Here is a 26,138-nt window from a genome sequence, read left to right as displayed (position 1 = left end):
GCTCTGCAAATGAGTCGAAGTTGCAGCTGGGTGCATGTACTTGCACCATAAAATGAATGCTCTGTGCAGATGATATTTTGGGGCATCCATCATACAGTGCCTTCAGAAAGTATTCACGCTGCTTGAGTTTTTTCACATTTTGTTGTGTTCCAGCCTGAATTTAATATGGTTTAAATTGAATTTTTTGTCACTGATCTACACATAATGACCCATCATGTCAAAGTGGACATTTTTCCCCCCTTTGCTATGACACTCCAAATTGAGCTCAGGTGCATCCAATTTCCTTTGATCATCCTTGAGATGTCTCTACAACTTGATTGGAGTCCATCTGTTGCCAACTCAATTGATTGGACATTATTTAGAGAGAAACACAAGTTTCTACATAAGGTCGCACAGTTGACAGTGCATGTCAGAGCAGAAACTCTACCATGAAGTCCAAGGAACTTTTCGTAGAACTCGGAGATATAATTGTGAGGAGGCAAAGATCTGGGGAAGGGAATAAAACAATTTCTTAAGTGTTACAAGTTCCCAAGAACACAGTGATCATTAGCAAATGGAAAGAAAATGGAACTACCCAGACTCTTCCTAGAGCTGGTGGTCCAACCAAACTGAGCAACCGGGCAAGAAGGACCATTGTCAGGGAGCTGACCAAGAACCCAGTGACCACTTTGACAGAACTAGAGTTCCTTAGCTGAGATGAGAGAACCTGCGGGAAGGACAAGTGTCTGCAGCCCTTCATAAATCTAGGCTTTCTGGGAGAGTGGCCAGATGAAAGCCATTCCTGAGGAAAAGGCACATGACAGCGCACCTGGAGTTTGTGCAAAAATTGAAAATCCAAAAGCGCCAATGGGGATGCGTGTTGAGGTGTATATACGTGTTGTTACGTGTTCCTCCCCGACCTCCTGGTCTCGGTAAACCTCCGAACCCCGAGAGGAGCCACGGCAGAAAAATATGTTATTCTGTGTCAGTAATCAATAGTGAAACCACACCAATGATTATAAACGAACAAAACTTGTATTAAAAATCACACACAAGAATAACGGTACAACCAATAGCAATCAAAGGTGCACTCAATACATCTTAAGATGGTACCATCAGCTAAAGTAAGATAACTCACTGCGCTCCCAGTGAATGAAAAAGAACACTCCTCAATGTCTCTATAACTCAAAGGTGATCCCCTCCTGCGAGTAGTGAAGAGGCGATGAGGCGTAGGTAAAGCGTGGACTGTCACGTGGTCCAACAAAAAGCCAACTGGCGTCGGAAAGGAAAATCCCAAAGGCGCAATCCAGACGTGCATGTTCACCGTTCAATCAACGAACCGCCACGTCATCTTCAAATGCCGCTTTTGCGCACACACATCCCCGGCAGACGACAGGATGGTGAGAAAAGCTGACGCGTAGCAAAACCTTTTTCGGTGAACGAAGCGCGAGGTTCAAAATGACCGACAGCTCTTACTTGAGTCGAAGCGACCTGGCGAGGATTCTCCGGAACCTCAACGCCTACCTGACTACGCAGGTTTCTCAATCCTCCAGCGATAACACCTATCGCAGGAAATTACTTTCAAGGAGACTCAAAGTTCACTCGCGACTTTCGTTCGATCACGCTCGCTACGGAGCTTCAAGACACGCGTCTTGTCCGACTTTTCTCGCCACGCCTTCCTCTTCTTCTTTTTCTTCTTCCTCCTCGTCGTTGTCCGGTTCCGGTTTAATTTAAAACATTAATTATTTTTACCTTTTGAAAACAGTTCATAAACAATAAACCTTTGGAAGACAATAATAGTACATAGAATCAGAAATATTTCAAGTGGAGGAAAACTACAACCACGGAAGTGCCGAATCCGTAACAGTGTTAAGGTAGCTTTATCGTGGCGTTTTTCCAAGGCCTTTTCTAATAAAATTAATGATAATAGCATAACATTAATGTTATTACAATACAATATTAATACTAATAATACCCCACCTTCCAAAGGGTGTTTCCTCCTTGGCCAAACGCTGTGTTAACGTGTATAAATAGCTTATCGTGCCATTTCTGTGGGGGCAACGGCCACCACCAGAAGTAAAAATATTATAAATATTATTATTACCCCAAACATATTATTACCCGTAAAAATATTACCCCAAACACGTATGATTACCTTTTTAAACAGTCACTAATGCTGTTTAACACAAAACTGAAATAAATTCGGAGGAATCCGGACATCAGTCTATGGCTATGCTGATCACGTCGACAAACGCACTTGATCGTAGATCTACTTTAGTCTATATACCCCACAAGTTTTAATAACATGACCCTTCCTGCCGCTAACGTGGAGGTCTTCCAAGGCTTTTTTCGTGGCGTTTTTTTCAAAGCCGCTTCTCATTATAGAAGTAATAACACTAATGGGGCGGGGGAATGGAGGGGGGCATTGGTCACTACCAGAAGTAAAAATATTATAAATATTATTATTACCCCAAACATATTATTACCTTTAAAAATATTACCCCAAACATGTATGATTACCTTTTTAAACAGTCACTAATGCTGTTTAACACAAAACTGAAATAAATTTGGAGGAATCTAAACATCAGTCTCTGCTGATCACGTCGACAAACGCACCTGATCGTCGAGCTACTTTAGTCTATATACCCCACAAGGTTAATAACATGATCCTTCCTGCCGCTAACGTGGAGTTCTTCCAAGGCGTTTTTTGTGGCGTTTTTTCAAAGCCGCTTCTCATTATAAAAGTAACAAGTGTTACGCCTAGGTCCCCCGTCGGTGAAGTGATGTGAGTTGACAAAGTGGAAGACGCAAGGCGGCCATCTTGGATTTTGACGTGGCGACCCAATTTTCAATAGCGTTCTTGCTTGTGCCTAGATACACCCACACACCAGATTAGAAGTTGGTACTTCGCTTATTTTTCAAGATATTTCGCTCACAAGGTTCAGACATATATATGGTGGCGGCCATCTCGGATTTTGACGTGGCGACCCAATTTTCAATAGCGTTCTTCCTTATGCCTAGATACACCCACACACCAGATTAGAAGTTGGTACTTTGCTTATTTTTCAAGATATTCTGCTCACAAGGTTCAGACATACATGGCGGTGGCCATCTTGGATTTTGACGTGGGTTGCACCCACACACCAAATTACAATTCAGTCCTTTGCTTACGCACGCACACACACCCGCACACACGGATGGACGGACGCACGTATGCACACACGGACGGACGCACGGACGGACGCACACACAGACGGAGGGGAAAACCATAGTCCCCCTTTCGCTCCGCGGTGCGACGGGGGACAATAACAAAACTTATGATAGTAGCATAATATTAACGATATAATGATACAATATCCCTACTCCCCAAGGGGATTGTGACTTGCGATATTGCCCCCTTCACCCCAACCCCCCTTCCTCCACACCCTCACGGAAGTAAATTTTATTTTCAGGAATTTAGAATGGTGAGGCACGGTCTGATATTTTCAATGACCTGATCTAACATAAGTAATGGTAATAATAACCCTAACCCTAACAACTCCCCCTGTTGCTCACATCGTGAGCGGGTGTACGAATATAAATAAATGAATTCACTGGATTTTTCCAAGTACTGTACTGTATATCAAGTGTGAGCATGTACATCATGCAAATGCATCCATAAAAGCACTTGGTTTTCATTTGCCTCCCTGGTAATTTCTTATGTAAATGTCAAAAGCTCATCGCTTAGGAATCTGCAAAGAATGTTGGAGCTTTTCTCGGAAGAAAGTTGGATTTTGTTCCCTTTAATCTCCAAGCGTTTTCTTTGAGATGATTAATCATCATATTCTGGTGCTGTGCACACACGACTCGATTGCCAGAGAGGAAGGCCACAACGCGTGGATACAAACAAGAGTCTTTATTACAAGCTCGCATATCAGCACTGGGCGGGCTCAGCTTAGAGCCCGCATATATGTCCCGAGGCCATGCCTTGCCCCCGGGCGTGGCCGATCGGCCGAAAGGCGGAGCATGTATTTCAGTTCCCGCCTGGACGCTCGCGCCACCCACTGGTGCGCGGAATTATTGACCCTTGTGCCCGCCACATGCGCCCCCCCCCCCCCCCCCAGAATTCCCACGCACCTGAAGGGTGAGCTTGCGGGGAAGCCGGATGACCCCGCCGAAACGCCCCCTGGCGATGCGTGCAGGGCTGGGGGGTAGCGGGGCTGGGGGTGCCGGGGGTCTGACCGCCGGGGGGCGGCCTCGACGCGGAGGCAGAGCTGCTTGCGGGGGGTGGTCCAGATCGAGGTGGGCCGGCTTGAGGCGGTCCACGGAGATACGATCCGGGGCACCGCCGATGTCCACGGTGAAATGTTTGTCCCCGGTCTCCAGCACGCGGAAGGGCCCGTCGTACGGGGGCCGTAGCGGTGCCCGGTGGGTGTCGTGCCGGATGAAAACGTACTCCGCCGTGCGAAGCTCCGGGGCGACGTGGGAGGACGGGCAACCGTGGTGTGCCGTTGGCACCGGGGCGAACCTCTGGGCAGTCTCCTGCAGGTGGTGGTAGACCTTTGCGCGCTGGCACGCGAGGCACGTCCTGGCCCAGTCGCGGACGTCCTTCCTGAGCCATGCCAGACGAACTTCGCCACGACGAGCTTCTGGGAGGCCTTCGTGCCCGGGTGGGACAGGCCGTGGATGGCGTCGAAAACCGGGCGCTGCCAGCCAGCGGGCACGATGGGGCGAGGCCGGCCGAGGGAGACGTCGCACAGGAGGGCCGCGCCCGCGACGTCGAACTGCACCTCGGTGACACGGAGGCCCGTGACGGCGGTCCGCAAGGCCTGGACGCCGGGGTCGGCGGTCTGGTCCTCCGCCATCCGGGCATAGTCGATCCCGAGGTGGACCGCGTGCGCGACGGACCGGGAAAGGCAATCCGCCACCGGGTTGTCTTTACCCGCGACGTGACGGATGTCTGTCGTGTACTCGGACACGGCAGAGAGGTGACGTTGCTGCCGGGCCGACCATGGCTTGGCGACCTTGGCCATCGCGAACACAAGGGGCTTGTGATCAACGAAAGCCGTGAACGGGCGGCCCTCGAGCAGATGGCGGAAGTGTCGGACCGCCAGGTGGAGCCCGAGCAGCTCGTGGTCGAAGGTGCTGTAGCGGCATTCGTGCGGGCGAAGCTGCCGGCTAAAAAACGCCAGGGGCTGGCAAGCACCGCGCACCCACTGCTCGTGCACCGCGCCCACCGCGTAGTCCGACGCATCGGTGGTGAGGGCGATCGGTGCATCGGGCGCCGGGTGCGCCAGCATGGTGGCGTTGGCCAAGGCCAGCTTTGCGCCCGCAAACGCCGCGGCCATCGGCTCCGACCAGGCGATGTCACCTTTGCCCGGCTTCCCCCGGAGGGCCTCGTTCAGGGAACGGAGGAGCTGGGCGACTCGGGGCACGAAGCGGTGGTAAAAATTGACCATGCCCAGGAATTCCTGGAGCCCCTTGATCGTGCAGGGGCGCGGAAAACTCTTGACGGCCTCCACCTTGGCCGGTAAAGGGACGGCCCCGTGCCTGGTGATGCGGTTCCCAAAGAAGTCGATGGCGGCGACGCCGAAGCGGCACTTTGCAGGGTTGATGATCAGGCCATGCTGGCCCAGGCGTTCGAAAAGCGTGCGGAGGTGGAGCAGGTGCTCCTCCCGTGACGCGCTCGCGACTAGGATGTCGTCCAGGTAGACATAGATGAAAGGTAAGTCGCGCAAGACGCTGTCCATGAGCCGCTGGAACGCCTGGGCCGCATTCTTCAACCCAAAAGGCATCCGCAGGAACTCAAAGAGGCCGAAAGGGGTGATGACGGCCGTCTTTGGGACATCGTCCTGCTGTACGGGGACCTGGTGGTAGCCCCGGATGAGGTCCACCTTGGAGAACACGGTCGTGTTTGCCAACCGGATGGAAAAGTCTTGGATATGCGGCACCGGGTAGCGGTCGGGGGTGGTGGCATCATTGAGCCGGCGGTAGTCACCGCACGGCCGCCATCCGCCGCCGGGCTTCGGCACAATGTGCAGAGGAGAGGCCCAAGCGCTGTTGGAGCGCCGTACGATACCCAGCCGTTCCATCGTGGCGAACTCCGCTTTCGCCACGGCGAGCTTCGTGGGGTCGAGGCGGCGTGCCCAGGCGTAGACCGGCGGCCCGACCGTGGGGATATGGTGCTCCACCCCGTGTTTGACGGCCACCGCTGAAAAGGTGGGCCGCGTGAGGGCCGGGAAACTGGCGAGGAGGCGGGTAAACTCGTCCGCTGCCGGAAGCGTACAGACTAACCTCGCCGGGACGGAACCTTTCAGCAAGCTGCTTGGCAAGCCGCTCGGTGAGCCGCTCAGCGAGCTGCTCAACGAGCCGCTCAGCGAACAAGCGAGCGAGCTGAAGGTTTCGGCCTGGACGAGACGTCTGCGCTTAACGTCGACCAACAGCCCATGCACACATAGGAAGTCCGCGCTGAGCAGGGCCATTGGCACGCTGGCGGTGACGAACGACCATTGAAAGCGCTGCCCTCCGAACCGCAGTGAGAGGCAACGCTTCTCGAATGTGCGGATGGGTGTACCGTTGGCGGCAAGCAAAGCGGGGCCCCGGCCTGCGGCTTGCTTGTCGGACGCGGAGGCAGGGAGGAAGCTTACCTGCGCTCCCGTGTCGCAAAGAAAACGGTGCCCGGACGAGGTGTCCGTGATGAACAGGAGGCTGCCGGAATGGCCGACGCTCATGGCCGCAAGTGAGCGCCGGCCCGGTCGTTTCCCGACCCGTCAAAAGAACACGGCGGGCGGCACGTTTTAGCCTTGCGGCCGAACCTGGCATGGTAGTAGCACCAGGTTTGCGGCGGTGGCCCCCGCGGCGGCCGTGCCGGCGGCGGTGGTGGTGGCGGCAGCGGTAGTGGGCGGGGCATAGCAGCGGCCACGAGGGAAGCAGGGGGCGCTGTAGCCTCCGCGCCAGGATCCACTACGGCAGCACCATACACCGACCGCGTGTCGCAGGCCGCGAAGTACTTGTCGGCCTCTCCAGCCAGGGCGCGAGGTTCCGTTATTTTGGAACCGGCCAGCGCGAGGTGCACCTGTACAGGTAGCTGGCGTAGGAAAAGTGCTCGGAATAAGAAATCCGGGCGCTGGTCTCCAAGCAGGGACAGCATGAAATCCATCCGGACGGATGGTCGTGTGTCGCCGAGGACGGGAAGGTCCAGGAGGCGGTCGGCACGTTCGACCTCCATGAGCCCGAACGTGGCGAGGAGGAGACGTTTGAGTGCCTCGTACTTGTGGTCGCCCGGCGGGTGCCGAAGGATGGACACGACGCGGGTGGCAGTGCCGGGCCCGAGGGCGGCGACCACGTGGTAGTACCTGGTCTCGTCCGCCGTGATGCCCCGGAGTTGGAATTGAGCTTCGGCCTGCACCAACCAAACGTCGGCTTGCGCTTCCCAAAACTCCGGGAGTTTGATTGCGACGGCGTTGGTAGCCATGGCACGTTCAGGGGTCAGCAACGGCTGAACCAATCGGGGTCACCAGTGTGGTGCTGTGCACACACGACTCGATTGCCAGAGAGGTAGGCCACAACGCGTGGATACAAACAAGAGTCTTTATTACAAGCTCGCATATCAGCACTGGGCGGGCTCGAGCTTAGAGCCCGCATATATGTCCCGAGGCCACGCCTTGCCCCCGGGCATGGCCGATCGGCCGAAAGGCGGGGCATGTATTTCAGTTCCCCGCCTGGACGCTCGCGCCACCCACTGGTGCGCGGAATTATTGACCCTTGTGCCCGCCACAATATCATAATTTAATTGTTTGCTATTATTTTTCCTAATGTGATTCTTTTTCTGCACAATAATCTAAATACTGTACATTTCCCAAAAAATTCTCCATCACATTTTAAAAATTAGATTTTAACATTAAATTCAAGAAGATAATAAGAAATGTAATTGATATTTTGACGAGTGTTACCGTATTGGTTGACACTATTGCAGAAGCATTATGTGCCACTTTAATTTACTTTTTATTTTTATTTTTCCAAGTGATTCCATGGGATGCATAGAATGATAAATTAATACAGGGTGTACTCATTCATTTTTTGCCTCTTCTCCCACTTTGCTGCTGCATTTCCACAATCCTCACCCTTCTTCCCCCTCACCCTCTGCCACTCCCCCAGGACCGATTGTGTGGAAACGAGTGAGAATCCTTCAGTGTATTTCTGCTGTTGTGATGGAAATTCCTGCAATGTTAAATTCAGATATGAACCATTTTACCGACCTCGTACAGAACGTAAGTGGCTAACCCCGCTCTAGCAGGGAAAATTGCTTTAAAATGCATGTTGTTGTTGTTGTTGTTGTTGTTGTTGTTGTTGTTGTACAGAACGTAAGTACATTGGACACTAAATGCATGTACCTGTGCTAAGCATTACAAGGCAAGAGCACATTGCAAATTGTTCACCTCTGGTTTGGATGTATCCTAGAGGATGTCGGAAAACAAGGTTGTTATTCTCCGACAGACTCACGGGAAACAAAATGAAAAACAGTTTGTTTCTAATTAATCTTAATAGGCTGCGTCTTACTTCCTTCATAAATATGCATGACATTATATGCAAGAGTTGTCAGGTTCTCAATATTGTGATGAACACTTAAAAGTTACTTCAAAGTAACTGAAGTACGGTACATGTAAAGATATTGATACTGCAATTTCTGTTCACTTAAGGGCCATCTCTACATGCCATGTGAAAAATGGAAGAGTAGCTTTAAATTGAGGGGAATAAAAAGAGAAAGAAGTTTATAAATAAAGTGTCGGATCGTAATCAGGTAAGAATACAAGCAAATACTTTTTGTAATAATTTCATAAAGACAGCTCAAGGAGGATAACAGAGAAGGTAAGTGTATGAATCGACAACATCAAAACTACGTGCATGATAAAGTAATCCAATAGGTTTTGGAATGCAGAGACAGGAGTTTGTTTCTGGAGGTCTCCACTCGTTTTTTTTAGTTTTTACTTAAAATTCCCTGTTTAAACTCCCCATTCCCCCCAAAACACCCCACCTGGAAACAAAATGATGAAGTCAGCATGTGTAGCCAGGTCTGGAAAACTCGGAGAGATATCCATTTGCAATGGGTTTCGCGACACTGCAGGCAGAATGACTCCTTGATGCTGAATGATGACTTAAGTTGAGGGAGAGGGTTGGGGAGGGGAGTAGATGAAACAGCAAAACATATGCCCGCACAAGCTGACGGTGCAGCATTGATATCTACAAAGATATTAAATAAGGATGATTCTCTGTTGAGCTCTCGACTGTTTCCCAAGCCACAGACATCTCCAAGACGAGGCAGTTTGTCATTTCTCTTTTGCATGCAACTTTTATATGTCATGGCTGGGCAGCAAGTGTCGAGGTTAAAAACACTTACAATGTTGTTGTAGAATCGATAAGCAACTATTATATCATTTATACTCACCAGCTGTGGGCATGTACTTACATTTGGATCACCCCCTCTCCTCCCTCTTGACTCCGGAAACCCCCTTCTCCTCCCCGGCCCTACCTCCTCCATGTCACACTCAAGCACACCATTTGTCATTTTTTTCAATTGGCTTCCAAAGAAGCAGTCGTGTTGTACCATGCAAGAAGCTATAACCCTTTCTTTCATGCGGTGAGGCACATAGGGCTGCTGAGGTGGTTTAATTGGCTAAGGAGTACAATTCTGGATGGGTCGCCACTCTGACGCAGGATATTTTAATGGTTTATTATCCCCATTAGGCTGGTACTCAATTTGCCGACCTCGGAAGGAGGACAGGCTGAGTCAATCCACCTGGTGTTATTCCAATGTGTTATGTGCTCCTCCCCAAACCCCGGTCACGGTGTACCTCCGAGCCCCGAAAGGAGTCACGGCAGAAAGATGTGTTATTCTGTGTGTCAATGACCAATGGTGAAAACCACACCAACCAATTGTTACCAACAAACAAGTATTGTATTAATGTCACACAAGAATAACAGCACAAGTACAATATTAATCAATTGTACAACAAATATTATATCATTCCTATGATGGTACCATCAGTTTCTTACTCAATAACTCACTGTGCTCCAAGTGAGTGAAAAGAACATTCCCCAAAGTCTCTGTCCCGGCACCAAGCCAAAGTCGATCCACGCTCCAGTGATCGCAAGAAAAAGGTCGTATCGAGACCAGAATCCAAGTCGGCTGACAGTCAACGCTGCCAAAGAGGCGCAAAGGTGCACCCAAAAGGCGACTGGGAAATCACACCTTCGGGTATGAACGTTCAGCGGCTCCCAAACGGAGAACCGCAAATTCCCACTCGAAATCCACATTACACACACAAACCAGGCTAACAGCTGGGTGCGGTGAAATGGCTGGAGCGGGGTGAAAAGGCTGGAGCGATGCGAAATGGCGGGAGCGAGGCGAAATGGTGGGCGGGCCCGTAATGGAGGCGTACCTGCTCTCCTACAACGATTCTCTTCGGAATCAACCGCAATACCCGTCATGCAGGTTTATCTGTCACAGCGATCACAACTCTGTCACAGGAATCCCTTTCCCGGGAAAACCAAAGTTCGCTCGTGACCCCCGTTCACCAGCATCTGCTCAAGACCTCAAAGCAGCTCGGCTTCTTTCCGACCTCACTTGCTCCGGTTTTTGCTTCCTCATCCTCTTCTTCCGGTTCTCCCGATCCGTTTTCCGGTTTCTTTTAAAACACTAATTTTTTCACCTTTTGAAAACAGTTATCTCCATTTCACTTAAACGATAACAATAATAGTACATGTAACCAAAAATGCTTACAGTGGATGAAAACCACAAAGACAGAAGTGATGAATCCGTAACAAATGGCATGACAGGGGCTCAAACTCAGAGTTCGGAGTTCAGCTCGGAGCTCCATATCTTGACCTTCCTTGTCTGTTAACCTTCCCCAAAACCTGGAAAGTTTATTCTTCTGAGAAGAGCATTTAACCCCTGACTATCTCTTCTCCTTCTTCCTTTTGCTTTTTTTTTTTTTTTTTTTTTTTTGTATACAAGATCGAGGCTCGTGAAAGAGCGAACATTAATCACACAGAAAGACAAACCGACACATAAAACATATAACATCGGGAGCGGTAGACAAGATGGGGAGAGAGGGGGAAGGACACAAACACAACATTTGAGAGCAGGGACCGAGAGACATAGAGACATCGAGAGATCTGAGAGAGGGCGAGGGCTTTGGGGGGGGGGAGGCATGGGAAGGTGGCGGTGGGAGAGGTATAAAACATATGGACACTGCCAGGACTTCCAGGAAAGAAGTTGGAATTTCAAACAAGGTGGATCTGGGGTGAATTAGCGGGGGTAGAAAAGATCAAGGTTTTGGATGGGGGAAGATAAGAGATGGTGGTGAACAGCTGTTTTAAAGACCTGGAGGGAGGAGTGGGATTGAAGGGAGTGAGGGAGTTTGTTCCAGAGGCGGGAGAAAAGAGGAATGAAAGAGTGAAGGTGAGCAGAGAGCCGAGATTTCGGCAGTTTAACCATCAGAGGGTTGCTGGCAGATCTTGTGCGACCTGTAGGAATATTTGGGGGACAGAGCACAGAGAGAGCTGGGGGTGCAAGGCCGGAGAGGAGTCGGTAGAAGACAGAAAGACCACCTACCTGCCTGCGGTGAGTGAGTGAAAGGCCCTCAGAGATAGCTTCATCGCGGGAGATTCCAATAATTCTGAAAGCTTTGGTTTCAACAGCGTGAAGCCGAGCTAGGTGTGAGGCAGGAGCACCGGCCCATAGGGGAGAACAGTATTCCATTGAGCTGCGGATGAAAGCCTTGTATGTGGTGAGGAGCTCAGGTGTGCCGAGGAAGGACTTCGCACGACGGAGGATGCCCAGTCGGTGACTGGCTTTGGAGGCCAGCTTGGAAATGTGGTTTTCCCAAGAAAGATCATGGCAGATAGTGAGACCCAAAAGCTTGAGCGACAGAACTTCTTGGAGAGGATTGTTGAGAAAGTAGATGGGAGGGTTGTCCAGTCGATCTTTTCGGAGAGACATAGTAAGAGTGTGAGATTTGTCAGGATTGAAAGACATGTTCCACTTGTTTGACCAGTCTGTGATTTTGTCCAAGTCTTCAGAGAGAGAGGAGGCTGCAGACTGCCGATCTGAGGGAAGAGGAATGGAGCGGCAGAGAGTGGAGTCATCAGCAAAGAGATAGAGAGGATTTTCAAGAGAGTCAGAGAGATCATTCATGAAGACCAGAAAAAGCACGGGGCCCAGAACACTGCCTTGGGGAACTCCAGCCTGAACAGGAAGAGGAGATGAGAGAAACCCATTCAGGGCCACACGTTGACGACGACTAGAGAGGAAGTCCGCCAGCCATGCGTGGAGATTTCCATGGATACCAAAGGAGGAGAGTTTGGTGAGCAGAGCGGGGTGCCAGACCGTGTCGAAGGCACGTGATATGTCGAGGGAGACAGCTCTAATTTCCTGTTTGGCATTGAGGACCTCCATCCATTGTTGAGACAGCAGAAGCAGCATGTCCAGAGTAGAGTGACCTGGTCTGAAACCAAATTGATGATCAGAGATCAAGCCATTGGAGAAGAGGAAAGATTTCATATCCGAAGCAATGATGGATTCCATGACTTTGCTGATAATTGGGAGAAGGCTGATTGGTCTGTAGTTGCTAGGATCTGTTTTTGCACCTTTTTTGTGCAAAGCGGTGATGTTGGCTGATTTCCAAGCAGATGGCAGTTGACCTTGAGCAAAAGAGAGGGTGAAGAGAACAGAGAGAGGGTGAGATAGAGCGGCAGAGCAGGATTTTAGGACCCGTGGGCTGATGCCGTCGGGTCCAGTTGCAGAATCAGAGTCGAGGGTTGACAGAAACTTTTCCACCTCGTCAGGAGGAAAGGACACAGAGTCCAGGAGCAGCAGGGTACGACTGGGTATGGTGGGTACAGAGAGGGATGGGTTTGGGACACAAGATTTAGAGGCAAACACAGAGTTGAGGCATTCAGCTTTTTCACGTGCGGAGTCAGCTGTGTAGCCGTTTGAGGTAAGGGAGGGGATGGAGGGGGAACAAAAACCAGAAACGGATTTGACCAGACGCCACCAGGATTTGGAAGAGGGAGACAGATAAGAGAGTTCGGTCTTGAGAACGGAGAGATATTGTTTCCTGGCTCTCCTGAGGGTGGACACACACTTGTTTCGGGCTTTGTGAAAGGAAATGAGATTTCCTTCCGTTGGATTTGCTTTCCAGGAGACGAAGGCAAGTTGTTTCTGGGCAACAGCCTCACCACAAGATTCCGTGTACCATGGACGGGAGGAAGGGTATGACAACTGAAGACGAGATGGGATAAATCTGTGCATGAGAGAGAGCAATTTACTTTGGAAGAATTCCCAGGATGAGTTGATGTCAGAGGTGGTAGAGATGGGAGACCAGTCCAGATGATTGATGGCTGCTTGAAGACCGTGCCAGTTGGCCTGAGTGAAATGCCAGACTCGTCGACGCTGAGCAGGCTCCCTGAGGATGGTCAGAGAGATGTCCACTTTAACAAGGACATGATCAGATGATCCGATTGGAGCAGAAGAAGAGCAGCAGACATTTTCAGGGAAGTTAGTCATAACCTATTGATTTTGATTTTTGATTTTTGATTTTTGTCTTTTTGCACTTGTTTTTTGTACTCTGTCAAAGCGTCTTTGGGCTTCTTGAAAAGCGCTATATAAAATAAATGTATTATTATTATTATTATAAGAGCACACATCGAAGAAATCTGTCGTCTTCATCTCGGTGTTTCAAAATGTCCACTGCAAACACAATGTATTGCATGCAGTCGTCCGGCTTGAGTGTCTGCACTAGCTGAACCTTGTACTTGTACATCCGCAGATGTGTTTGCAGTACTTTATGTACCGCTAAGCGTGATAGCTGCAGCCCCCAGGTGGCAGTCCAATTGGACTTATGGTGACTGTGCTCGAATGACTCACATACAGTCACGGGAAAAAGTGAGTACACCCCATGTAAAGTTTTGACTTTTTCAACATATTTCAACATACAGCTATTTGATCTTCATTTCAACAATATTGATAGATAAAGGTGTTATAATATAACAAATATCATGAAACATTTACATTTTGTAGTCCATTGTATAATTTAAATGAACATGCAGTCACATGAAAAAGTAAGTACACCCCACCCAATGTAAAGTTTTGACTTTTTCAACATATTTCAACATACAGCTATTTGATCTTCATTTCAACAATATTGAGAGATAAAGGTGAAATAATATAACAAATATCATGAAACATTTACATTTTGTAGTCCATTGTATAATTTAAATAAACGTAAATGCAAATTTTGCATGTGGAAAAAGTAAGTAAACCCTTGGCTCTAATATGTGGTATTGCCCCCTTTGGCAGAAACAACCTCAAGTATGTGTTTCTTATAACTGTCTACCAGTCTCTGACATCGACTGGGAGAAATTTTTGCCCACTCCTCCATGCAGAATTCTTTCAGCTGTGCGATGTTTGAGGGGTTTCTTGCATGCACAGCTCGTTTCAAATCCCCCCACAACATCTCGATGGGATTTAGATCCAGGCTTTGACTCGGCCATTCTAGAACCCTCCATTTCTTTCTTTTCAGCCATTCCTTGGTGGATTTACTGGTATGTTTAGGGTCATTGTCATGTTGCAAGGTCCACCTTCGGTTGAGCTTCAACTTTCTGACAGATAGCCTCACATTATCTTCAAGCACCCTCTGGTACAATGAAGAATTCATAGTGGATTATATGATGGTGAGCTGCCCAGGCCCTGATGCAGCAAAGCTGCCCCAAACCATAATATTTCCACCACCATGCTTTACAGTTGGTATCAGGTTCTTGTGGTCAAATGCTGTCTTTGGTTTTCGCCAAACATGTCTTCTGGTACTGTGGCCAAATCGCTCTACCTTTGACTCATCTGTCCAGAGCACATTGTTCCAGAAGTGCTGGTCTTTACCTAGGTGTTCATTGGCAAACTTTAGTCTTGCCGTGATGTTCTTTCTGGACAGCAAAGGTTTCCTCCTGGCACACCTCCCATGTGGATCAAATTTGTGCAGCCTCTTTCTAATGGTAGACTCGTGCACTTTGACATCAACAGTGGCAAGAGCTACCTGTCGGTCCCGTGATGACATTCTGGGGTTCTTGGAGACTTCTTTCAGTATCTTGCGGTTTGTTCTCGGGCTGAACTTGCTGGGGCGGCCTGGCCTGAACAAGTTGGCAGTTGTTTGGAATCTTCTCCACTTGTAGATGATCTTCTGGACAGTTGAATGATTGATTTCAAATTGTTTGGAGATCTTTTTAAATCTCTTCCCAGACTCGTAGGCATCGATAACCTTCTTTCTGAAGGCCTCAGAGAGCTCTTTTGATCTAAGCATGGTGACGCCGCACACTTCAACAACAAAGAGCAAACCAAACTAAATGTCTGAGGTTTAAATAAGACAGGTTCCTCCAAGATCCTCTCTAACGATGTTCTAATCATTTGCACCTGAGCTGGTGCACCTGATTCTAATTTTAGGTATTTGAAGTAGTGATAAATGTCGGGGTGTACTTACTTTTTCCACATGCGAAATTTGCATTTATGTTCATTTAAATTATACAATGGACAACAAAATGTAAATGTTTCATGATATTTGTTATATTATATCACCTTTATCTATCAATATTGTTGAAATGAAGAACAAATAGCTGTATGTTGAAATATGTTGAAAAAGTCAAAACTTTACATGGGGTGTACTTACTTTTTCACATGACTGTAAATGCAAATTTCGCATGTGGAAAAAGTAAGTACACCCCTACATTTATCACGACTTCAAATACCTAAAATTAGAATCAGGTGCACCAGCTCAGGTGCAAATGATTAGAACATCGTTGGAGAGGATCTTGGAGGACCCTGTCTTATTTAAACCTCAGACATTTAGTTTGGTTTGCTCTTTGTTGTTGAAGTGTGCAGTGTCACCATGCCTAGATCAAAAGAGCTCTCTGAGGCCTTCAGAAAGAGGGTAAGAGATGCCTCTACGAGTCTGGGAAGGAATTTAAAAAGATCTCCAAACAATTTGAAATCAATCATTCGACTGTCCGCAAGATCATCTACAAGTGGAGAAGATTCCAAACAATTGCCAACTTGTTCAGGCCAGGCCGCCCCAGCAAGTTCAGCCTGAGAGCAGACCGCAGGATGCTGAAAGAAGTCTCTAAGAACCCCAGAATGTCATCACGGGACCTACAGGTTGCTGTTGCCACTGTTGATGTCAAAGTGCATGAGTCCACCATGAGAAAGAGGCTGCACAAATTTGATCTACATGGGAGGTGTGCCAGGAGGAAACCTTTGCTGTCCAGAAAGAACATCAGGGCAAGACTAAAGTTTGCCAATAAACACCGAGGCAAAGACCAGCACTTCTGGAACAATGTGCTCTGGACAGATGAGTCAAAGGTAGAGCTATTTGGCCACAGTACCAGAAGACATGTTTGGCGAAAACCAAAGACAGCATTTGACCACAAGAACCTGATACCAACTGTAAAGCATGGTGGTGGGAATATTATGGTTTGGGGCAGCTTTGCTGCATCAAGGCCTGGGCAGCTCACCATCATATAATCCACTATGAATTCTTCATTGTACCAGAGGGTGCTTGAGGATAATGTGAGGCCATCTGTCGGAAAGTTGAAGCTCAACCGAAGGTGGACCTTGCAACATGACAATGACCCTAAACATACCAGTAAATCCACCAAGGAATGGCTGAAAAGAAAAAAATGGAGGGTTCTGGAATGGCCAAGTCAAAGCCCGGACCTAAATCCCATCGAGATGTTGTGGGGGGATTTGAAAAGAGCTGTGCATGCAAGAAACCCCTCAAACATCGCACAGCTGAAAGAATTCTGCATGGAGGAGTGGGCAAAAATTCCTCCCAGTCGATGTCAGAGACTGGTAGACAGTTCTAAGAAACACATACTTGAGGTTGTTTCTGCCAAAGGGGGCAATACCACCTATTAGAGCCAAGGGTGTCCTTACTTTTTCCACATGCAAAATTTGCATTTATGTTTATTTAAATTATACAATGGACTGCAAAATGTACATGTTTCATGATATTTGTTATATTATATCACCTTTATCTGTCAATATTGTTGAAATGAAGATCAAATAGCTGTATGTTGAAATATGTTGAAAAAGTCGAAACTTTACATGGGGTGTACTTACTTTTTCACATGACTGTACGTGTTCCACATCCTCACCACTTCTGCTTGGCCTGCCTGTCCCTTTCCTCCACAGGATGCTACCAGTCTCCATAAACTTTTTGTGCCACTCACAAACCTCTTTCCTCAATTGTGGCTCCCATTTCGTAGGTCCTGAAGCTTCGTTGAACCTGTGTGCCTGATTTGGTCTCTTATATACCAGGCAACACACGCTTTTTCTTGCTGGGACACCATTTGCAGTAAATGTGATGTTGCGTCACAGGAGATACCGGGAAACCAAAAAAAGTCCTATCTCGGCAGTTATTGGCATTATCTTGGCAGTAGACAGAGCTTGTCACAAGCGATCTGTCATCCAGAATGTAGTGCCAGACTATTACCGAAAAGAGATTATTACCAAGCTTTCTTACCTGGACGACTTCTCAGTGCAGGATTTTCAGCATGATATTTTGTGCTCTGACGTTTTATCTACTCACATCAGCTTCTGCCAATGAGTAGTTTTGTCTGAAGAGAAGCTTTGATTACCTCCGCCACCAAAGGTGGATGGAGGTTATGTTTTCACCCCTGTCTATCCGTTTGTCTGTTTGTTTGCTTGTTTGTGAACAAAATATCTCAAAAACTTGTGGACGGATTTGGACGAAATTTGGCAGAGCTGTAGCATGTGTGACAAGGACGAAATGATTAGATTTTGGTGAACGTCCGGATTCGGATCCGGCTACTAGAATTTTTAAAGTGATTCTTCACCATTCGGAGATAGGGTCAAAAACGATACATAGCAGGATATCTCAAAAAGTTGTGGACGGATTTGGACGAAGCTTGGTGGAGCTTAAATGACGTTGTGTCTTAAATGACGTCGGACAAGGACGATTCGATTCGATTTTGGTAAAGATCTGAATATGGATTCGGATATGAGAATTTTTTCAGTGATTCTTCAGCATTGGGAGATAGGGCCAAAAAAGATACATAGAGGGATATCTCAAAAAGTTATGGATGGATTTGGACAAAACTTGTTGGACAGGTTGTGTGTGTGAGACGAGGAAGAATCGATTCAATTTTGGTGAATATCCGGATCCGGATCCGGCTCGTAGAATTTTTTAAGTGATTCTTCACCATTGAGTGATATGGCCAACCAGGTGGAGGTATGCTCTCTACTGAGTGCCGTTCTAGTTCGATACTGGATTGAGCAGTTTATTGTTTCCTGAAACTGATTTGCCGAATTTCCTCATGCTTACACATTAAGTTGTCACTTCCGTAGATTTATTTTTCATCTTTATTCCATCTTTGCTGTCCTGCTTTATTGCCTTTGTTTTTCAATTTTACATCCAGATTTTAATTTTCAGTTTTTTTTAAAGTAATGACAGTATAGTTTATGACAGTCTGCTATTTCCATCATGTGTTATCTCTATTTAGTTATTGCTCATTTATATAATAACGAATAATAAAAAGAATGACAGCACTGTGGTCACAACCTGTGACAAAATCCAGTGACAGGCCAATTGGGAAACACGCATAACACTCTTAAAAGATGAGAACATCACGATTGGGGAAAACACATTTAATGCGCTATTAAATAACTTGTGTAACGTAATGCTTGATTACTGTGTGTTTTGACGGGCTTGATTAATCCTTACTATTATTCGACTTATGATTAGATTTTTGGGGTCTTGTAGCGGCATCATTTTGCCTTTCATGTTATAATATGTAAATATGCTTGAGCTCAGGTTGATCAAAGGCTTTCCGGACCCGGATGCAACCGGAAGTGAGATGAGCGGTTTTGATTGGTCGCGGTTGGAATAAAGGATTGACTCGGATTCCGAACGCCTCGGACGTCTTTGCCTTCCACATTAAAGTCCTTAAACCTCACTAACACTCGACCCAAACAAAGCCAATGATTTTAGTAATTTGTGTAATGTAACGCTGGATTACGCAATGCAACGTGATGTTTGATTACATAACTTAACGTAATGCTTGATTAAGGTGCGCTCTGACCGGCTTGTTTAGACCTTATTATTATTTGACATATGATTACATTTTTCGGGGTACCTCATCGTCAATACCACTCGACCCAAACAAAGCCAATGGAAATATGATGCAACAAACCAGGGCAGTGTATAATCAGCAGAAGGCCTACAGGTCTAATGTGTTAGGCCCACCAGAAAACCAATATGTCGGCCATATCATTTCGTCTCAGCACTATAGTGGGTGGAGTCAAGTGATAGATGTGGGTGTGGTCCGGCAGCGACCAATGGGAGCACATTTCAAAAATCGACCCCCACCAAGAACCCCATTGTTACGGATTTGTCACTTCCGCCTTTGTTGTTATTATATACTTGTAGGATTTTTAGTTTCAGGTAATATTGTTAGGATTTCTGTGTGAAATGGAGATGACTTTAGTAAAAGGTAAAAAGAAATGTTTGTAGAGAAAAAAGAAAAAACGTGGCAAAAAACCGGAAGGGGAGGAAGGAGGAAAATCGGCGGGAAAAGAGAGAGCCGTGAGTCGCATTGAGGCTGCGAGCGGACTTCCTCGATATTGGTCGTGAATGAATTGAGGCTTCCCGTATAAGGGATTGCTCTCGACATAATCCCATATTGCAATTGCAATTAAACCTGCGTCTCAGGTTTTGGTACTAAGCGTGAACTATTGTTGGCGGGAAAGCAAGCGCCTCCATTACAGGCCGATCCGCCATTTTTCCTCAAGGAGGCCGTCCGCCTGGTGCATCATGTTTTGTTGTTGGGATTCCCACGGCGACATCATCGTGTGGATTACCGTTGGTTTCCATATTGGCTTAATCGTTGGTGGACGTAGGGCGTGGATTGCACTCACATTTTTTGGGACCGTTACCCCGTGCCGCCATCTGACTGACCTCTCACCTCGTAACTCCTCGTCCGCAGCCACGCCGATACCTGCCTATTGTTCTTGCTGTTCTGCACAACTTTCACCTTCGCCCAGCGTGGGGATTCGTGCACGGACTTTGGGATTGTTACATTCCACTCACGGTTAGCGTATCGTGAGTTTATTGATTGGAGAGTATTGGAGAATGATGGTACCATCATGTGTATTGTTCATGAGATGCAAGTGATACTGATACTTTAATGGTACTTTCGTTAAGAGTGTTATTTTTACCCTCACCTGTGGAGAGGGTATTGCATTTGAGTCCATTTGTTTGTTTGTCTGTCTGTCTGTTTGTTTGTCCACACAGAATAAATATGATTTTCTCTGCAACTGTTGGTCCGATTGACAGGAAATTTTCACCATAGATGCAACTCCACCTGTAGAATTTTTTAAAGGATAATTATGACGTCATAGGCCACGTGGTTCGGCTGCCATCTTGGAAAAACCAAAAACATTTGCACCTCTATCTCTGAAAGCGCTGCATAGAAAAAATAGAGACATGGCTCATTGTAAAGAACTCTCCATGTGGAATAACCTCTGTTAATGATGATGTCATAGGCACCTCCATTATGACATCATAATTTGACAAGTATAAAACTTCATCCGATCAAGATGAAATTTCTTGGGCATAATCTACGAATAAATGAGTGGAGAATTTTTTTTAAATAATGATGACGTCATCGGTCACGTGGTTCGGCCACCATATTTGTTTTAACACAAAAGCTTTAAAAACCACTGAAAATACATCCTGGCAAGGGTTTGCAATCTCTGGTTGCTCTTTCTTGTGGTGTATGTGAGAATTCTTAATACATTTATTTATTTTGTTCGACACAATTGCATTGGTGTGGTTTTACCATGGTTTATTAGAACACTCCAAAATAACAAATCTTTCTGCCGCGTTCCCTCTCGAGACTCTGAGGGGCACCATACCCGGAGTTTGGGGAGTTAACACGTAACACCCACCAATAACCCCAACAACAACAACAACAACAACAGCAGCAGCAATGCGAAGGTCTTGTACACCTGCAACATGTCACAGGTAAAAAGGACCAATAGGTCCATTTTAGTGTGCTCAGCCTTGACCTCTCTTGTCGGTTGAATTCCAAACCCAACTCTATAAACGATCATCTTGGTGATTTGCAGGCAGGGCGATGCATCCATGTGTGTGCATCCTATGTGGGCTGTCCCATGTACTTGCATTTGCTAGTACACATCAAAGGCCCCACAGTGTCTTCGCTAGTGTAGGCCATTGCTTACCTGAACCCTGTCCATGTAACAGATCCCTACTCTTACGTGCAGGGGTACAGTCACCCCTCAATAATGATGCAGCCATCAGTATGAATTGAATCACAGGCGAATATCATCATTACTATTATCTTCTTTTTATTTAAATTTGGTTATCTAGTTATTTAGTTCTATCAAGTCATGGTTTAACCCTGGTGTTGGGCTAGCGGCTAGGGTGCCGGCTTAGGATCCAAGGATCCTGGGTTCGAATCCCGGTCGATTGCTGAATTAACGCCAGGGGGGTTGACTCAGCCTGTCATCCTTCCGAGGTCGGCTAATTGAGTACCAGTTCACTGGTAATTCCCTGGTTGTCGTTAAAGGCGGCAAAAAGGGTTGGCGTCAGGAAGGGCATCCGGCCGTAAAACATTGCTTCAAAAAGGGGACCGAAAAACAACAACAACCACGGTTCCCGAAAAAGGCCAACCCCCGCTTTGCGGGGAAAAATGGCCTCTAAAGGTGGTTATATATATATAAGTCATGTCTGACTTATGGTGACATTCATGATCAGATTTCTCCAAAAATCTCTATCCTGCACTGATTCCCAAAGCTCTGGCAGAGACAGCTTAGCTTGGTTGCAGCCATTACCCCATCTGTTCAGCACATACAAGGTTTGCCTCTTTATCTTATTCCCTCAAACATACCCAGTATGGTTGATTTCTCCAGACTTTGGCTCTATAAAGAGCATAGTACCTTATTTTAGGTACCATGCTCTTTAAAGCACGTTGGTGCTGCCGAACCAGTTTCTGAGGTAGGTGTGACAATCCCAAATGATTCGCCACTTCGACGCAGGATACTCGACTGAAGGGTCAAGAATTTGTAATTTGTTAATGGTGAGGGCAATAGCTTGCCTGCTCTTCAGAAAGGACAGCGTGGTAGATGGGACACCCAGTTTAACGTCCAACTAATTGATGGACAGCGTGGTAGATGGGACACCCAGCACACGAAATGATGCCTTACACTGCCTGCAGAACACCAGATTGACAGTTTATAGCTGAGTCTAGATTCAAATCCAGGCTTTGAGCATACCTCGATTCTATCCTGCCAGCCTAGTCCAATATACAAGTGCTAAATTGCTAAATAAACAAGCATTCTGAGTATTGCGCTGCAATACATCTCCCCTACCGGCAGTCTGTCGTCCGGAAAACTGTTGGGGAAATTACCAAGGGTTATTTATCCACAGGTTCCGAATCGTTCCCAATCGCTAATTACCTCAGGATGGGCTCACCTGTGATTCGCACTCGGGACTTCGATTTATACACCTCGCAGACAGGTCAGCAGAAGCACGAGAAAATACGTTTTTGATAAAGAACCTTTTGAGTCGCTAAATATCAGTAATTTATTATATTTTCCGGTTCACGATCAATGATCGATGTGCATATATATGTTGTTTGGCTTGGCTCCGCCCCTCCCGAAAGCGCGCGCTGTGTTGCGCTGTTGACGTTCGCGAGACGAGGCTGAGGGCGCGCGGTGCGGCTTGAGGAGAACTCTAGAATAAACAAGAGATATCCATTTTTAAAATATTTCCGTTTAATTAACGAAATCTGCCAAACCACGTGCCCTATCGCAAATTCCAAAAGGACATTTTAGTAGACTGACATGCTCAACAGATCTGTGAAGTTTCCCCTCGATTGGATCAAAAATGAGGTAGGAGCTCGGTTTTAAAGGTTCATGCTTAAAAACGTCATAACTCTGAAACCATGTGATGCATGACGTCATGCTCGTTGACTTTTTTGTTCATCATGGGTATGCGACCCTGCCTGCAAAGTTTGGCCTCGATCTGTTCAGCCGTTGGAGAAAAAGGGGTTTTTGTGTTTTCACGAAAAACAATATGGCGGCCGAACCACGTGACCTGTGACGTCATAATTGCCATTAAAATATTCTACAGACCGAGTCCCTCCTACGGTGAAAATTTGATCTCAATCGGTACAATTATTGCAGAGAAAATCTTTTTTAAAGGAAATTAAAACTTAAAATGGCACTGAGTTAAGGATCATCAGAATTATCAGAATTCCCAAAGTTCAAAGTGCATAACTTTGTCAAAAATGATCGAAACGTCGTGACGTTCGAACTTGACCTGTAACTTATCATGAGGAAACCATGTGCCAAGTTTGAAATCTTTGGCGTTAAGCGTTTAGAAAAGAAGTCCAGAAAACTGTTCTTTGCGTGACGGACGGAGGGACGGAATGCAAACCTATAGTCCCCTCCGGTGTACACCGGTAGGGGACTATTAATAAACGTAACTTGGGTTGCATGGAAAACAGTCCGGGAGTGGAAAGCTCGTCGAAAGGAGACAGAATATTCATTTAATGTAATTGTTAAATACAGTATTCCCTGTTTTCAAAAAAGAAGAAAGTTTTCATTTTGTAAGTGATGGAAACAAACATATTGTTGCGGTTTCGCGAAGCCCGTTCCCTTACAAAGGGGAGATTAAGCCCCCTTTTCTCCTTGGGTCTTCGAACCGCGAGACTGAGTCGCCACTTCCGGACAGACGTGGAAAAGGGTATCGGGTCGACTCCACACGTACCTTGAGTACCCACGCCGCAGCGGAAGCGGGGATCGAGTCTCGCACGGACCACGCTTAATGGAGTACACCCGAACGGATGGCGTACCACGTGACCCGTGCTGTTACCTTGCTATTGAACCCGATCAGAGCGATCTAATTCGTACCATGCTAAGTCAATGATGGAAAACACTAGATGGTCGAATCAAAGGAATAACACGATTTAATTACTATTTACAATGGTTTGGAAGAAAACCTGGTGTTGGCTTAGCGGTTAGGGTGCTGGCTTGGGATCCTAGTATCCTGGGTTCGAATCCCGGTCAATCGCTGAATTAACGCCAGGGCGGTTGACCCAGCCTGTCATCCTTCCGAGGTCGGCAAATTGAGTACCAGCTTGCTGGGATGAATGATCACGGTGTGTACCCCGATTTAGAATAGGTACACCATATCCCTGCGCATCGTAAGAGCATGACCAAGGGTTGGCGTCAGGAAGGGCATCCGACCATAAAAACATTGCCTCAAACAGGGAACCATGATTGTCATTGGGCCCGCAAGGCTAACCCCCGCTCTCGCGGGGAAAATGGCCTTAAAACGATCATTCATTCATTCATTCAATGGTTTGGAAGAAGAAGAGACACAGGGCAGTCTTAATCAATCTTAACTTATTACCCAGACAATGGGCCCACTCACACACACAGGGAGATGAAGGAAGAAACCTGGTGTTGCTCTTTCACGAGCCTCGATATTGTATACAACAAAAAAAAAAAAAAAAAAAAAAAAAAAAAAAGAATGTTCATGCGCCGAATGCGCCAGCTTTGGTCCTCCAGGAACAGCTCACCCGGCGTGGCCCTCTGGCGGTCACCGCACATATCCCGGCGAAGGCAGGCGGGTGGTAAAATCCTCACGGCGCGTATCTCGGCAAAGGCAGGCAGAAGGCAATATGCGCGCGTCTGTGGCCCGGCACGGCTGTCTTTTACAGCGCGATTAATACAACTCAGCGCTTTCACTCTCTTAACTGACACAGCGCAACTCGTTTGCCTCCTCAGGGATATGACTCCAGCTCAACTCCACTCATAACTCGTAACTCAACAGAGGAACCCGGGTCATAACTGAGGTGGGGGCTCTGGGCACAGGGTTATATTGCCCCCGCCCTAGCCCGCATCGAATGTTCCAAACCCCGCCTTTTGCCGCAGTGGTAAGTCACTCCCCTCGAGCCCTGATTGGCGGCTCGTACTTACCGGTCACTCCCACTCCTCCTGCCCCGCCTTCCTTCGGCCTTGATCGACTTGTTCAGGCCGGCCTCGTGGTATTTTGTGCCAAAACCCAAAGCATCGAGGCATCGTCAAGGATTGTCCTACTCAACGCAAAACTAAACACAGGAAAGGTCTGCGCTTACATTTACTATGAAATAACTGAAGCTTTAAACGAGGCTACGTGTTGTAGTGTAACTAAACTAGGAGGGGAAATTAACCTTTATTATAAAAACACAAAACCGCAACAATATTTATGGCTCGAGAAGCACCAGCTATTCATGGGACACCTGCATGCCTAATCCAGGTCTGCCTTTGGTGCACATTGTTTAAAGGCCTTCCTTCTGAGGGTTTTTCTTCTTGCTGATGTCACAGAAAGCAAAATAGTTCATATTACATGATCTCTCAAGACAACGTCTTCTGATGTTTTATATATTGATTTTGCGAGTATATTATTTCTCTTGCCTTGACTTTTTGTGCATCTCTCTTCTTTTGCAAATGCTTCTCACTGATGAAGCTCCCACCGGAGCCCTGCCTGATGCACCGTTCCAAGTAACCAGAGTACTGCTGTCTTCTGGGGTGCCATTGCTGATAGTGTCAGTTGTTATCCTCCTTTTATTCTGGTTCTACAGGCAGCATGGCATGACCTACCTCCATCATGCAGTCTCTACACAAGAGGTGGGACTGCACTCGGCTCCCTACAAGCATTGCTTGATTTATAGATGCTCACATGTGCATAGTCGCAAGTCTATAAGGCAGAGTCATAGCGTGGATGGCAGATAAGGTTTTGTTTAAAAAAAATAATTCAATGTTATTTCTGGAATTATATCCAATTGATGTCGATGCCACTTTGACAGCTCTATTGGGAATGTTACTAAAAAGTTGCTTTTAATGTTTTGTGTGTCTAACAAATCTTATTTATTTAATTTTTGACATGTCCTACTTCGCCAATCTTCTTTAAGGGCCACAATTATTCCAATCTTTTTGTGGGGTTGCATTGGCAGTGGTTATTTTGCCATACATATTTAACAAACCGGCTGGCTAGGCCTGACGCTCATCTGAACATGGTGGGAATTTGGAATACAGAGTGCAGGCG

General features: G+C 47.0%; 1 protein-coding gene across 3 annotated transcripts in view; it reads left to right on the top strand.

Annotated features, from left to right (window-relative positions):
- The window catches only part of LOC137415615 (activin receptor type-2A), a 187,618-nt gene that overhangs the window by 61,926 nt on the left and 99,554 nt on the right, over nucleotides 1–26,138 (top strand). For all 3 annotated transcript variants that reach the window (XM_078782392.1, XM_078782391.1, XM_078782394.1), the window contains exons 3-4: nucleotides 8,116–8,228; nucleotides 25,560–25,720. In XM_078782392.1, the coding sequence (XP_078638518.1) occupies nucleotides 8,116–8,228; nucleotides 25,560–25,720 (274 nt within the window). The remainder of the gene's footprint in view (nucleotides 1–8,115; nucleotides 8,229–25,559; nucleotides 25,721–26,138) is intronic.

This window comes from Myxine glutinosa, chromosome 7 (assembly GCF_964187855.1).
Source record: "Myxine glutinosa chromosome 7, kmMyxGlut1.1, whole genome shotgun sequence".
NCBI classification, from domain to species: domain Eukaryota; kingdom Metazoa; phylum Chordata; class Myxini; order Myxiniformes; family Myxinidae; genus Myxine; species Myxine glutinosa.
The sequence above is the reverse complement of the archived record's forward strand: the minus strand, read 5'-3'. Positions and strand labels throughout refer to the sequence as shown.